Source organism: Copadichromis virginalis, linkage group LG19 (genome assembly GCF_057382275.1).
Source record: "Copadichromis virginalis isolate Kocher_CV1m ecotype Utaka linkage group LG19, C_Virginalis_male_GT1.1, whole genome shotgun sequence".
Taxonomy (NCBI): domain Eukaryota; kingdom Metazoa; phylum Chordata; class Actinopteri; order Cichliformes; family Cichlidae; genus Copadichromis; species Copadichromis virginalis.
Genome location: NC_140636.1, coordinates 23324819 through 23339202, shown reverse-complemented (window position 1 = coordinate 23339202; position 14384 = coordinate 23324819). Strand labels below are relative to the sequence as shown.

Here is a 14384-nt window from a genome sequence, read left to right as displayed (position 1 = left end):
CTCAGTGTTTACTGAAATTTGCATATTTGTCACAGTTTCACAACTTAATTACTGGTAACGCAGTCAAATCAGTAACTACACATTTATTCTTTTGGTTAAAGTGGTTAAAAATGCAGTACACTCATTAGACCAAAGCCTTAAGAGGAAAATCACAAAAAAAAACAAAGCTGCAGTTCAACCCATTAGCCTTAGTCTTTAAAATCCAATTTGGAAGAAAGAAAAAACCCATTGCTTCTCAGTTTTCTTCTTGTTTTTCATCCATCCACAAATAGCACTGGAGAACTGGACAGTTTTTCAGCTGAGATAAACACAAGAAGCCTGAGTTTTTCACCAGAAAACAATATATACAATATGTTTTTTACTGATGGGTGGGATTATATGTGATTGAGTCCAGGCCGATCGATCAGGTGGATTCATTGCTTACAAAAAAAATCAGCAAATAAAACAAAAACTTAATGAGGAAACAGTGATATTTTCAATCCTTGTTAGGCCCTACTTGTACAGATTCTTAGTTAATAACAGGTTCGAGAGTAAATCACAGTTTTTATTCACTGTCCACCAGAGAGCCCAGTTCACTGGAATGAATACAGGAAGAAAGGCCTTGCTGCTCAGTTTGATAAAAGGAGAAGAAAACACAGGGAGGCTGAAGGAGGAGATGTTAGCTGGGGATATGAATGGTACAGAGGTGGGTTTGCTGGGTGAGGCTCTGTGAGGTATTATGACAGAATAAAAGAGGTCGTATGTGTTTGCTGCCTGAGATGGTACAAATGTTAATGGTAAGTATGTATTTAAAAAAAAAAAAATCAGAACAGAGCTCATGACTGAGACTGATATTTTGATGAGAGAAAGAGGTGGGAGGACAAAGGCAGAGAAGGAAATGCAAAAGGCCTGAGACCTGCTGAGAAAAATGGAAAGATCAAATGAAAGGACATTTTGGAGTAGAAGGAGCAGAGCTGGAGGTGAGGTGCATGAAGGCTAACGGTAGTCAGGCACACTGAGTTTTGAGGTAAAGGCTGGCAGGTCTGGTCCTCGCATGGAGTGGAGCTCACCTGGGAGATGGTTGGGCTTTCTAGGCGTACATGGTCAGCTGGAGCCACTAAAGATGGACACAAGGAAGAGGTTCATTGGATTACAGAGCTACCAGTGCTGACCTTTTAAATAAATATATCTACATCTGTGTTTTATAATCAAAGATTCGTACCTCCAGGACACTGAGTCTGATGGTACCATCTCCATCCTTATCAAAGGCCTGGAACGCCCCTGAGAAGAGAAACATCACAATGCAGCTGCAGTTCAACACGAGTGTGGTTCATCTCATATGACGGCCAAAAGAAATGAAACTACACTTGGTTTTAAACACAAAGAAATGACAAAAACAATGTTTGGAGGAACAAATGCCATTTTTACTAATCCAGTGGGCCTGTCAGTCATGTCAGAAGAAAAGTTTGGATACAAATGATAAAGTACATAGAAACACCAAAGTCTAATCTGATTAAACTGACTATACTGCAGGGACTCTTCCTATAGCCTCCTATGCATTCTAGAGAGCATAGAGTACACTCATGTCAGTACCTCGCTTCAGTTTTTAGATGATTTTTTTTACATTCTTACGTATTTAGTAAGAGTTTTAATGGCAAATGAAGCAAATTTATGCAAAAAGCTTTTATTTAGGGCAAAAAGGTTCTGGTTTCAAATCCAGTCTGAGGCCTTTCTGTGTGGAGCTTCCTCCTACAGCCCCAGAACATGCATGGAGTTGGGTTAAATGGTGATTCTAAATTGCTCGTAGGTGTGAATGTGAGCATGAATGGCTGTCTGTCTCTATGTGTATTACCCTGCAACAGACTGGCAACCTATTCAGTTTACTCCACCACTTGCCCGATGACAGCTAGGATAGCCTCCAGCCCCAAACCCTGATTTGAGTAAGTGGAAGAAAATGGATGGATGGAGTCAGTATTTACAGTGTTGAGGTACTTCTTCATTACTTCTGCAGTTTTCTGTGGGTTACTGGATATCATCTTCTGGGACATAATGATTGATGGTGATCCATTCCTGCCTTTCTGCACTCCAACGTGATCACAATTTGTGGGCTTTTTAAGAACTATCCCAAAAAAGCCCTAAAAATCCACCCTTAAAAAGCAGGTTAAAGACCACAATCCCACTAGTTGTGATCAGCTTGGGAGCACCAATAAAGCAGGAATGGATCGCCATCAATGAGGTTTTGGTCCATAAGCTGATATCCAGAGAACTGCAGATGTAAAGAGGAACTCTTTGCATAAATTTGATTTATTTGCCATTATAAAATGCTTATGATTGTTCTTCACTCTAACTTAGAAACATGTAAAAAAACAATAGTTTGAATAAAAACTGAAGTAGCAAACTTTTGGCCATGACTGTTAACTTTCCTTTAAGGTGAGGTACCGTAAGCAGACCCACTATCTTTCAATTACATCTCATTATTTAACTTTTAAGTTTTTGTATGGTTCAGCCTATGAATCAACATTTTCCCAAAATTCAACCTGAATTATTTGGCATCCTTGGAAACTTTCAAATGCATACACTTAGGCACAAGAAGGGAAATGTGCTTTTTTTGTTGTTGTTTGGTGTAGAGGTTGTTCAGCCTCTCAAATGTCAGAAAAAAATATGAACTCCATCTCACTGACTTACTGAACATGGCTTCGAGCCGGACCAGACAGCTGATGAAGCTGTCGAAGTCGATGTTCATGCTCTCGTTTGCGTAGCGCATGGTGATGATGTCGTAGAGCTGGTTGTTGAGACGGAAGCCTGAGCGGGACATGAGACACATGACTGTACAGCGACAACAACATTTAGAGGATGAGTTGAAGCTGTAATTTCACATATGTCATATAATATACCTCATTTCTTTATATTTGGAGTGGAAAATGGGAAATAGGTGCAGCTACACAGAAATAGATGATATAAGGAAAAAGCCGTTTGTACAATTCTAAGGAGCTTGAAAGTCAGTATCTGGTATGACTTTTTCTCCCTGTGTCCTTTCCTTAAAATAGCTTCTTGACAGCTCCCCTTCTACTGAGATCATCCCTTGACTTGGGTGCATTTTTATGCTTGAATGATTCATAGGTCAATGTTAAGTGGCTAAACAAACAAATCATTTCTCTGAAAATGGTACGGTATAAGGACTGGACTAAAAATAAATAAAAAAGCTGCAGATGTCCAAAGAAAATCTCAGAAAGTCGGAAGAACTATTTTCCTCAAGACCGCTTTAAAAATTACAAGTCAGAAACGAGATGTGGTTCAAGACTTTTGCACAGTACTGTATTTGTGTTTTATGCTATTACCTGCATCATTGACAGCATTCCTCATCTCGTAACTGTTGATACCGGACTGGTCGGTGTTATAGTGTTTAAAAATTCCCTGAAAGAAATCGGGTATGATCGGTATGTATGACAATAAGCTGAGCAGAAGCTTAATGCAGAACGATTCTAGAATTTCTGATATAATAATAAACTGAAAACTCTTTTCTCACCTGCCACTGTTTGATCTTATTCCACAGGTGTCTGAACTCCTGAAGGTTGAGTCTACCGGTCCCATCCATCTGAGGAGACATAGTTAAGACTAAAATGGTGTATCGTGTCAGTCGTGTTGTCGCATTTGAGTGGTGCAACAAGGTTTTTCTCAGTTAGGTAAATTGAGCCAAATGAAATGGGGAAAAAATCATAAACTTGCCAAAGTAAACACACAGACTGCTTAAAACCACACAAAGTTAGAGGTTAAAAGCAACTGTCACTGTTTTGTGACTGAAATGAGGCCTAAGCCCCATGAGCATCCATCACAGACCCTGCCTGGGTCTCGGCAGGTTGTGCCTCCTACAGACAACACAGCCAGCCCGATGCACTCGATACAAAGGATACGTCCATCAGAGCAATCATGCTCCTGCAGCTCTCCAGGCTGAAACCCTCCGTCTTCAGGTCCTTGTCTGGGAACGTAAAGAGTGAAAACACTTAGAGTATGACAGTTAAAGACAGCATGCTGCTATTGGCCTTTCCTGAAGTTTTTGCTGAAGTTTCCCAGCAATAAAGCTGCAGCTTTCAGTTAAATTCCTGTGTGTGAGTCCTGCATTTGGGTCCTACATCCTGCCTGCCACACAGCAAACTATGACAGCTGTGTTCAATTCCCTTAGTTACCTGCATGTGTATAAACAGCCCTGAATTAGATAAAAGGTTGAGAAAATTGGTGGCTGATGGATCAAGCAGGGAATTGCCTGCTGTGGACTGATGTGTGCATGTGTCCTGTAAGTTTTATAATGACGGAAAGTTCAGCCTATCAGACTGGACTTACGCTTGGTGATCACTCTGTTGAGAACGTTTCTCAGTTCGTTGGCTGTTATTTCCATATCCTGTGAAAACAAGAAGAGCAGAGGGGGACACCAATAAAGAAGAGACAGGAGATTAATTTCCAAAGTACAGCAATCGCCTAATGTTTTCTGCTAATGAAAAACACAAAATGTTCTGTTTTGGGGTTTTTAAATTTAAAGCCATTCTCCTCGTCTTTCTGCACTGACCTCGCCGCCTATCTCCTGAAAAATAGTCCGGAACTGCTGGTCCTCCTCGCTCTCTTCCCCCGCTGAAGCTGGTGCTGGCTGAGGCGTCATTGAGCCACAAAGCATAAGAATGAAAAACTCTGAAGATGATCCTTTCCAAGTTATTTGTTCTTTACATTACAAACTGGTTATATCCACAATTGCAGAACAAAATAAGATAAACTAAAGCAGCTGAAGCTTTTTGCTGCTTATTTCTGTAACTTGCCAAAGTAACCAGACACTTAGATATACTTGGAAGAAATATTGAGGCAATCCCTGTGCTGCAGTAGCTCTACACACTCTGGAAAACTAAGAGGACACTTACCACTGGATGGTCAGCCTCGATCCTGTTCTCTATCTCCCTGAGTGAAGACGAATAAACAGCAGTCACCACGGTGACACCATCATCTCATCTGGACTATAAGCCTCTGCTTTTTTTTTCCTTTTCTTACTGCATTCATCAAATTTATTCTCATCAAATTTTGCATGAATTATGTTGATGTGCTGAATCTGTAAGTCATCTGACAGATTTATTATAAAGGAGTTTATAGGCTTATAGTCCCCAAAGTCACATTGCACTAAAATATGAAAATGATTGCATAAAACGCTTAATGGAGCAAATGGAGCTGTTAGTTTTGTATCACCTGCTGCTTCCTCCAGTCAAGTTTTGTTCTTCCCGATTGTTCTTATTTTGGGCAAACTTGATTGTCACCAGAGCTTTCCATTTTTAATTAGTTTAGGTAATTTGTGACATGCATAGTTAATGGTGTCATAGTATACTGTGATCTAAAGCCATGTTAGGTAATTCAAAGCCCATCCGTCGCACACCCTGAGTCACACCCAAGTCCGGGTCCATCAGAGTTCAGGCCGGCTCTGCGTGCTGTCTGGTCCTCTGGGCAGCAGTGGGATGGTTGGGAGGTGCAGATGTTTGTTGAGGCTTGAGTATGCAGTACTAAATATTTAGAAAGTTTACCAGATCATCCCCAAATCTGAAGATGCTTGTCCTAAAAAAGATTCCATAACAGCTTCGAACTCGGGCCGATTTCTTCTGATTCTACAAATCAAATCGCCGTTAAAATAGTTTGTTCTTGGTGGTTTGTGTCCCACCCACCAAGCAGAAAATCCCACCCTCATTAACAGACACAGAGACCCGCACACACAGGGTAGAGAAATCCCTCATAAACTCCAAGTCTAATTAAACTGCACATACAGTTGGGCTGGGTATTGTTGTCATTTTATCTATTAGTTTGTTTTAGGGTTTGTAAGACTTTGCAAATGTGTAAATGTCAAACGATTGCAGGAAAATGTAATGACTGCTGGGCTCGGTGGAAGGAAGATTTGACACTATATATAAAACTGAACTGAACTGAGACTATCTTTATAGTACAGGACTCAGAACTAAAATGCATTGATCTAAATACAGGCACTGCAATATAATATATTTAATAATTTCTGTATACCTCTTTGTTTACCCTAACCTTTATTATATAACAGATTCTAATCTTAGAATCTGAATTACCGCTGTTCTGTCAGACACAAGGTGTTTTTGGCATTATTTAACGCAGAATGATAAACGTCCTCCTTTTTTTTTCACATTTACTCGCAGGTTAGATTTAGGTACTGAAAACATTTGGATATTTTGAGGAAAAGATACGTCTGGAAAAAAATATACCTCATTACGTTAACCATGCAAAATGAAAACTGAAGCTTTTCATTTTGCCATGAAGATCAAACCCTACCCTCATTATTTAAGAGTGCTTTGACTTTATCTTTAACACCGGTAATAGGAATAAGTTGATAAATAACTATCTTAGCAAACAGCCAATGCGCTGTATTCCAATACCCAGCCCTACTAAGAAATATAAGATCAGAACATATCCAACTACAATTCTGCACCATACTAGAAGGAAAACTACTTATATAACCATTCCCACCTCATGGCATCCTAGGCCACCCTGATCACCCTCTCCCACTCACTCTGAGGTGTTCTTCTTTTCAGAGAAGACTCGCAGGATGAACTCTCCCTCCTGATGTGGCTCATATGTGGAGGGTACTATGACGTACTCGCCAGGGCTCAGGCGGAAACGTTGGGTCACCTCACGCAAGTTGATGTAGGATTTACAGCGCGCCTTGGAGGAGTTGAATAGGAAAAAATCCTTCTGCATGTGCTGCTTGTTTCCATGCATCTGGTTTGGGGTAGTCACAATGTAAAGAGCAGAAAATGCAAAATAGTACTGAAGAATTTCCTCAGAGTTAAAGTTGGTGATGAAAAAAGAAACTGGAAGAATGGCTATGAAAATATAAAGCGTGGGGTGGAATTAACTCGCAAACTGCTGAGAATCCCTTTCACGCCTTCCTTACCTCCTTTGGCACCTGTCGAGAGAAAATAGCAACATCAGTAACAACATTAATTTTAACTGCGGCAGAATCAAATCGACGTATTTTTGTCTGTAAAAAAAGGACAGCTGTGAAAGTAAATTAGCAACAGAGGCTGGAAAATGGAAAAGTCTTGGGACAATGATTAAAAACTGAAGTGGACACCTCGTAAATGGCGAATCCAATGGTGAAGAGGTTGGCTCCCATCTTGCGCTCTTTCCGTCTGTTCTTCTGCATCAGCGCCACCACAAAGGTGCAGGCCACCTCGTTGTCCTCAGGGTCATCATCCTCCTCCAGCAGGCGAAGGCGGTACTGAGGATTGGTCCAGAAAGTGTCTGCAAGAGAGTTGGTTACTGTTCTCTTACTCTCCTATCTATCATATCATATTCACCATTTAAAAAGAGGACAGTCAGGTTCTTTATGCATTATATTTTTGGAATGAAAAATGCCTAAACTGGAAATTGCCGATCCAAATTATGCACTGGGGAAGCCCCAGGATTCCCTTGAGAGATTATATGTCTCGGGAATGATCTGGGAATGATGGGTGGGTGATGAATTCTGGGGTTCTCTGCTTAGACTGCTGATAAGTAGTAGAAAATTAATGGGTGGAAGGTGCATTATTCTTCAGCCAATGTAAAGCTTTTTCACATGTTTGGTGTATGAGTGAAAGACCACTCTGTTCTTCTCTGGTGAGAAAGGATTAATAAACATCTCTACAGTAGATTACCAGGATAGTTCCTGCATCCTCCAGCGGAGCAGCCTCTCACCCAACGCCCCTCATTCACAGAAACCGTCCACTTGTGGATCTTATCATCCTCCAACGCATCAGGGGTGAGATTACAGATCTCAATCTTGGTGTAGTTCTTCTTAAAGTCCTCAAATGACATCCTGTACAGGAATTCAAGAGACCAGGAAAGATTATGGATTCAGACAAATGTAGCAAAATAGTAAAAACTGTAGATCTCACTTACCAGAATTCTCCATCTTCTGCACTTTGATGTTGAAGCTTCTCCTTTTCAGCCTTAGAAAGTGTGGCCCACTCCTTGGAGCTGTTGAGGAAATATATTAGATATAGTGAAACAGTCTAAAGAGGGATTTAACTAAAATACTGAGTTTTTTTGCTAAAGTAGGGTTAAAAATTGTAAAAGTTAAAAATTCCTTACTTGTCACTCCAGGGACCATTCCATTCAACCTGACCCCACGGGTTCCTGAGACGCACCAGACGAACTTTAGACTCCTTGTGCTGAGACGGTCGGCACTGTGGTATTTCAGAGAGACTCTCGGGTTTAATATGAACTCACATTAATCCATCACCTTCCTGTTCTGTTCGTATTAATGCAGCATTCAAGGCTTCAAAGTGTACAGCCGTACACTCCATTTCAATTTTTTGCTGAGCGGCTGGTGTAATCTCACTGGACAAAACACACTACTTTACCTCTTCCACTGCTGTCACAGAGTAGGCATGTCCCTTCACAAGTCCCGTCACCGTACGTGTCTCAAAGCGGGCAGGAACCAGGGACTGCAGATTAAAAAACAGGTAATGGAAGTTTGATGGGGATAAAATGAAATAAATATGCAAACACCAGCACGACTGTGCATAATGACAATTCTGAATGAGGAGCCTAATAGCAGCTGAAAAGCTTGCTTTGATTTTCAAGACACCTGGTGGCTGAAGTTAACATACTGTAGGCTTTAATCAACTTCATCTTCATCAAATCTGAGCACAGCGAGGTGGTTCGACTGCTTTAGTGTAAATTTATCAAGAATAAAACATCAACACTAATACTAGAGAAGAGGTGTGGAGAGACAACAGTGTCTCACATCGATGGAGCAGCCCATGAGCGACCCTCTCTCCAGAGCTTTCTTCATGATCTTGTAGAGTTCTTTGGGAGCCTCCTTCATCTCGTAGAACTCAGTGACTCCACCAGTGAAGTCCTCCATGGCCTCGGTGGTGTTTCCACCCTTCAGAGCCTCATAAGAACCATGAAGCCTGGATCATAGAGAGAGTTTTTGTCCATTTAGGCATTAACTTATCAGCGCAACAATAAAGCCTTTAAATTGACTTTAGGAAGTTAATTTTGTATAAGGATGTCTAATAACGTGAGCAATTCCCACAACCATGCATGAATCATAATGTTTAGAGCTATTTGTTATATTTTGTAACTTTGTAATACTTAATATTAGTAAAAATTCAATTTAGTTCAGTTAGTTACTGTTCTTACGGTCTTGGAGCAACTGTGACCATTTAATTTTCTCTGGGATTGTGATAATTCTGATTAAACAGTTGAATAAAACTACCAAAATGCACCATTTTGCTCTGCTTTCCCCCACTCGAGCATAAAGACACTCACTTGGCATAAGCCTTCTCCAGCAGGGCGCTCCAGAACTCATTCCTCTCAGCGGACTTAGTGAAGACCAGCTGGTTGTTGAAAGTTGGGATGCGGTCATCGATGATGACATCCACCCAGTCACCATAACGCCAGAACTGATGGTAAATAAAATGGTAAATGGCCTGTATTTATATAGCGCTTTACTAGTCCCTAAGGACCCCAAAGCGCTTTACATATCCAGTCATCCACCCATTCACACACACATTCACACACTGGTGATGGCAAGCTACATTGTAGCCACAGCCGCCCTGGGGCGCACTGACAGAGGCGAGGCTGCCGGACACTGGCACCACCGGGCCCTCTGACCAGAGCAGAAGGACATGACGAAGGAGAAACAATCCACAGAATCACGTGTTAAAATAAACGGCAGGACAATGATATATTTAAAGTGCTGCCAGGAACTTTTTAAGTTGTGTGATTATTTTCTTTTTTAATCAACTCATCTTTAAATCTAAAATATGTCACAAATTAATGGAAAACATGTAACATTGTATAACATTGATAACATCGTATAGTCAGCAGCAGTGAAGTCTTAAAATTTCAAAATCTCCAATCATGTATGACTAAGATCAAACTCTCATACAGTGGCTTGCAAAAGTATTCAGCCCACTTGAACTTTCCCACATTTTGTCACATTACAGCCACAAACATGAATCAATCACGTGAAAGACCAACACAAAGTGGTGTACACGTGAGAAGTGGAACGAAAATCATACATGATTCCAAACATTTTTTACAAATAAATAACTGCAAAGTGGGGTGTGCATAATTATTCAGCCCCCTTTGGGCTGAGTGCAGTCAGTTGCCCATAGACATTGCCTGATGAGTGCTAATGACTAAACAGAGTGCACCTGTGTGTATTCTAATGTCAGTACAAATACAGCTGCTCTGTGACGGCCTCAGAGGTTGTCTAAGAGAATATTGAGAGCAACAACACCATGAAGTCCAAAGAACACAGCAGACAGGTCAGGGATAAAGTTATTGAGACATTTAAAACAGGCTTTGGCTACAAAAAGATTTCCCAAGCCTTGAACATCCCACGGAGCACTGTTCAAGCGATCATTCAGAAATGGAAGGAGTACGGCACAACTGTAAACCTACCAAGACAAGGCTGTCCACCTAAACTCACAGGCCGAACAAGGAGAGCGCTGATCAGAAATGCAGCCAAGAGGCCCATGGTGACTCTGGATGAGCTGCAGAGATCTACAGCTCAGGTGGGGGAATCTGTCCATAGGACAACTATTAGTTGTGCACTGCACAAAGCTGGCCTTTATGGAAGAGTGGCAAGAAGAAAGCCATTGTTAGCAGAAAACCATAAGAAGTCCCATTTGCAGTTTGCCACAAGCCATGTAGGGGACACAGCAAACATGTGGAAGAAGCTGCTCTGGTCAGATGAGACCAAAATGGAACTTTTAGGCCAAAATGCAAAACGCTATGTGTGGCAGAAAACTAACACTGCACATCACTCTGAACACACCATCCCCACTGTCAAATATGGTGGTGGCAGCATCATGCTCTGGGGTGCTTCTCTTCAGCAGGGACAGGGAAGCTGGTCAGAGTTGATGGGAAGATGGATGGAGCCAAATACAGGGCAATCTTGGAAGAAAACCTCTTGGAGTCTACAAAAGACTTGAGACTGGGGCGGAGGTTCACCTTCCAGCAGGACAACGACCCCAAACATAAAGCCAGGGCAACAATGGACTGGTTTAAAACAAACACATCCATGTGTTAGAATGGCCCAGTCAAAGTCCAGATCTAAATCCAATCGAGAATCTGTGGCAAGATCTGAAAACTGCTGTTCACAAACGCTGTCCATCTAATCTGACCGAGCTGGAGCTGTTTTGCAAAGAAGAATGGGCAAAGAGTTCAGTCTGTAGATGTGCAAAGCTGGTAGAGACAGACCCTAAAAGACTGGCAGCTGGAATTGCAGCAAAAAGTGGTTCTACAAAGTATTGACTCAGGGGACTGAATAATTACGCACACCCCACTTTGCAGTTATTTATTTGTAAAAAATGTTTGGAATCATGTATGACTTTCGTTCCACTTCTCACGTGTACACCACTTTGTGTTGGTCTTTCATGTGGAATTCCAATAAAATTGATTCATGTTTGTGGCTGTAATGTGACAAAACGTTGGAAGGTTCAAGGGGGCCGAATACTTTTGCAAGCCACTGTATGTGAGACACTAGAATGAAAGCTTGAAAATGCCTAAACGAATAACAATGCCTCATTATTTGCTTCATTAATCTTGATTTTACAAAGATGTATTGACAAAAGCCAAAATAAACTGGGGCACTGTGGAGAACATGAATAAAAAAGAATGGGAAATCTGAAGTTTTTAAAAATATATGCAAATTTTTTTTAAGTTGATGTCAACACATTAGAGTCTTGCATCACCTCGGTGGACTTTGTTTGACTTCATAACTGCATCCACAGAAGATAAACTGTGATCACTGGTGCTGATTTTGCAGTGATTTTCACGTGGATGCAAGGATTTCTCTTAATAACATTATGTACTGTAGAGAATAGAATCAAGTATTTCAGTTTAGTTTGGATAAATATTGTTCTTAATTAATATATTATTAATTCTCTTGATCGGCTCTCAGATATTTTGCTCATTATTTTTGGCTGTGGTTCACATCTAATGCATGAATGGATGCAGGAATGAATGAATGTTGTGCATCAGTCATGCTAGGGCCTGCACACTTTTCATTAATGTGAGGTTTTATACAAACTGTAAAGCACTTTGGGTGTTTTAAAAAGAGCTACACAAATATAGTTATTGTTATTATTAATAAAAATTTCAACCAAGTATATTGTGTGAATAATTTCAGGGTTGCAGGCGGGTGGCTCTGACCTGGAAGTGGAAGATTCCACCATAACCTTCTGAAAAGCTTTGGTCCGGGGGCACCACACGGTACAGAAGCTTCTCATTCAGGGTGAGACAAGCAATAGCAGCCAGCAACCAGCAGTCACCTGGACACAAAAAATTACTTGTAATTATGTCTTTGGAAGCAGTTATTCCACTCCTAAATTTGATTTTAAAATCTTCTCCAGTGCAGTGAAAATTGTGAGAAAAAAACCCTCAGCCTACATAAAGAATATGAAGTGAAATTTTGGAAATCAGATGAAACACAGACAGGAAATTCTCTCCTGAACATTTCTTGTATTCCAGGAGTGAAAGATCGCTGCCGAGTGCTGATCTCGTGTTTTTGTTTTTTTTTACCAGGTGTGTAGCAGGGTGTTAGCTGCAAAGGGCTGTGAACAATGTAAGTTTTTCAATGGTTAACAGTGTCTACCAGGACTTTTGTCCCATTTGGACCCCTTTATTTGCTGTCTGAACAAAACAACAATGAGAAATGCTGCTTCCTGGATTCCCTTCCAAAAGCGTAAGCACAATATGGGGAGGCCACTGCAGGCTGACAGGCCGTGCTGAGGGGATCGCTGGGATATTTTGCCACCCTGTTAATAAAGACTGTCACTGCAGACTGTGTTGGATCTGCTCTTGCCCCAATCCTGTCAAAAGTCAGACGCTGTCGAGTGAAGTTTGCTAAAAAGAAATTGAAATCAAGTCCCTCCCCTTTTCCCCTTTTGAATGTTATTAAAATGCTATTTTCACATAATAGAAATCACCTGGTATTGCCTGATGTTGTGATCTAATTGTGGGCCTAAAATTCCAGAGGAAGCATAATTTACCTAGATCTCCCTGGCAGATATCTGTCCTACTGGCTCCTCCAACGATGAACTGAGGATTTTCACAGATTTCCTGCAGAAAATAAACACAAATAATTTACTTCAGTTAAACATGGAACAAGAACTAGCCTTATAGCAGTTATGTATGTCTCTGAGTCATAAGGGTGTAGTATTCTTCACATGTACCAATCTTATTAGAGAAATTAGAGTAAAAAACATGAAACAGACTTAATCCCTCCTAGTTTGTTTGGGAATGCAGTCAATTCATTCTATTTTTCCTGCAAAAAGGGAGTTTTTCCTTCCCACTGTCGCCAAGTGCTTGTGATTGTTGGGGTCTCTCTATTATTGTTGAGTCTTTAACTTACATTATAAAGAGCCTTGAGGCGACTGTTGTTGTGATTTGATGCTATATCAAGAAAACTGAGCTCAGCTTTGAAGAAACTGAACTGGTGTGGAGTATTTCATCCCATCTGCATCTCTAGGTAAATTTCCACAGCAGCAAACACTTCTCACCATAAAATAATTCCTTTTTCAGGCCGGAAAAATACAGTTTCTCTTTGATGCTTTCATTTGCTGTGTACCAAAAATAACATCCCACCTCCCATGTGTCCATCCCCACTTCAAAGTGCCTCTCCATGTGCCAACAGAGTCCCCCCTCCTACCTTGGGTCTCTTCCAGACGATGTTCTTGACCTTGTTGGACTTGTGTCCAAGCTCCTTGAAGCCCAAAGACTCCACAGTGGCCGGAAAAGTCTCATCCTCAAACAGGGTCTTCCTCTGAAGGAACTCCTGTCTGAGGGTGTTATAGTCCTGGCCGTTGAAGCGCAAGGGCTTGTTCAGAGATCCTTCCCCGTCTCTCCTCTCTCGTTCCCGGATCAACCGGTCGCAAAAAAAGCCAGATGGCGTATAAGGCATCTTGTCTCAGGCGTTTTTTTGGAAAAAAAAAAACTGGCTTTTGCCACTTGTACTAAAGTCTTACAAGCCAAAAGGCCTGGCATAAATCCAAACAGCTAATATGTGATTGGCTCTCTCTTGGTGTGACGTCCCCCCCTTTCTTCGTCACAGAGTAGATGCAAACGCTTGGTGTGAAAGAGATGTTCACTTCACATGCATTCACCTTTGCATTACCATTCACACACACACATATGCACAGAAACTCGCATATCACGTAAACGTCCATTTGATGCGTCCCCATTGGCCAAAGTGAACAATGATTTTTCCCCAGCAGCGGCGCTCCGATGCCATCATTGTTGGGTGACACAAAGGCCAGCGGGCCGCGACAGAGGGCATGTAAAGAGTGGTCCGTAGATGCCCTGCCTCAGCAGAAGGCATTCAATCCATTTAAACCTATTCTCAATGGAGATCAGCA

At 41.3% G+C, this 14384-nt stretch overlaps 1 protein-coding gene across 1 annotated transcript; it reads right to left on the bottom strand.

Moving 5' to 3' along the window:
- Positions 1–15: 15 nt before the first annotated feature.
- On the bottom strand, positions 16–13930 carry capn3a (calpain 3a, (p94)). Its single transcript, XM_085442085.1, has 21 exons — positions 13679–13930; positions 13020–13089; positions 12181–12299; positions 9286–9419; positions 8756–8924; positions 8370–8453; positions 8098–8192; positions 7906–7983; positions 7662–7822; positions 7100–7269; positions 6920–6931; positions 6536–6744; positions 4884–4920; positions 4541–4618; positions 4318–4375; positions 3891–3955; positions 3506–3574; positions 3318–3393; positions 2665–2781; positions 1202–1260; positions 16–1096 (listed from the first exon to the last, which is right to left on the bottom strand). The coding sequence occupies exons 1-21, from the start codon at positions 13928–13930 to the stop codon at positions 1070–1072; spliced, it is 2139 nt and encodes a 712-aa protein (XP_085298211.1). The 3' UTR covers positions 16–1069.
- Between the last annotated feature and the right edge of the window lie 454 nt (positions 13931–14384).

What these genes read in the sequence shown, in the direction of transcription:
- capn3a (XM_085442085.1), bottom strand. Translation starts at nt 13,930, where the DNA reads ATGCCTTATACGCCATCTGGCTTTTTTTGCGACCGGTTGATCCGGGAA. An exon ending in CTGGAGAAGGCTTATGCCAA is followed by an intron (nt 8,925 to 9,285) that starts GTGAGTGTCTTT and finishes TCTATGATCCAG; the next exon opens with GCTTCATGGTTCTTATGAGG. An exon ending in GAAAAGAAGAACACCTCAGA is followed by an intron (nt 4,921 to 6,535) that starts GTGAGTGGGAGA and finishes GTCTTCACTCAG; the next exon opens with GGAGATAGAGAACAGGATCG.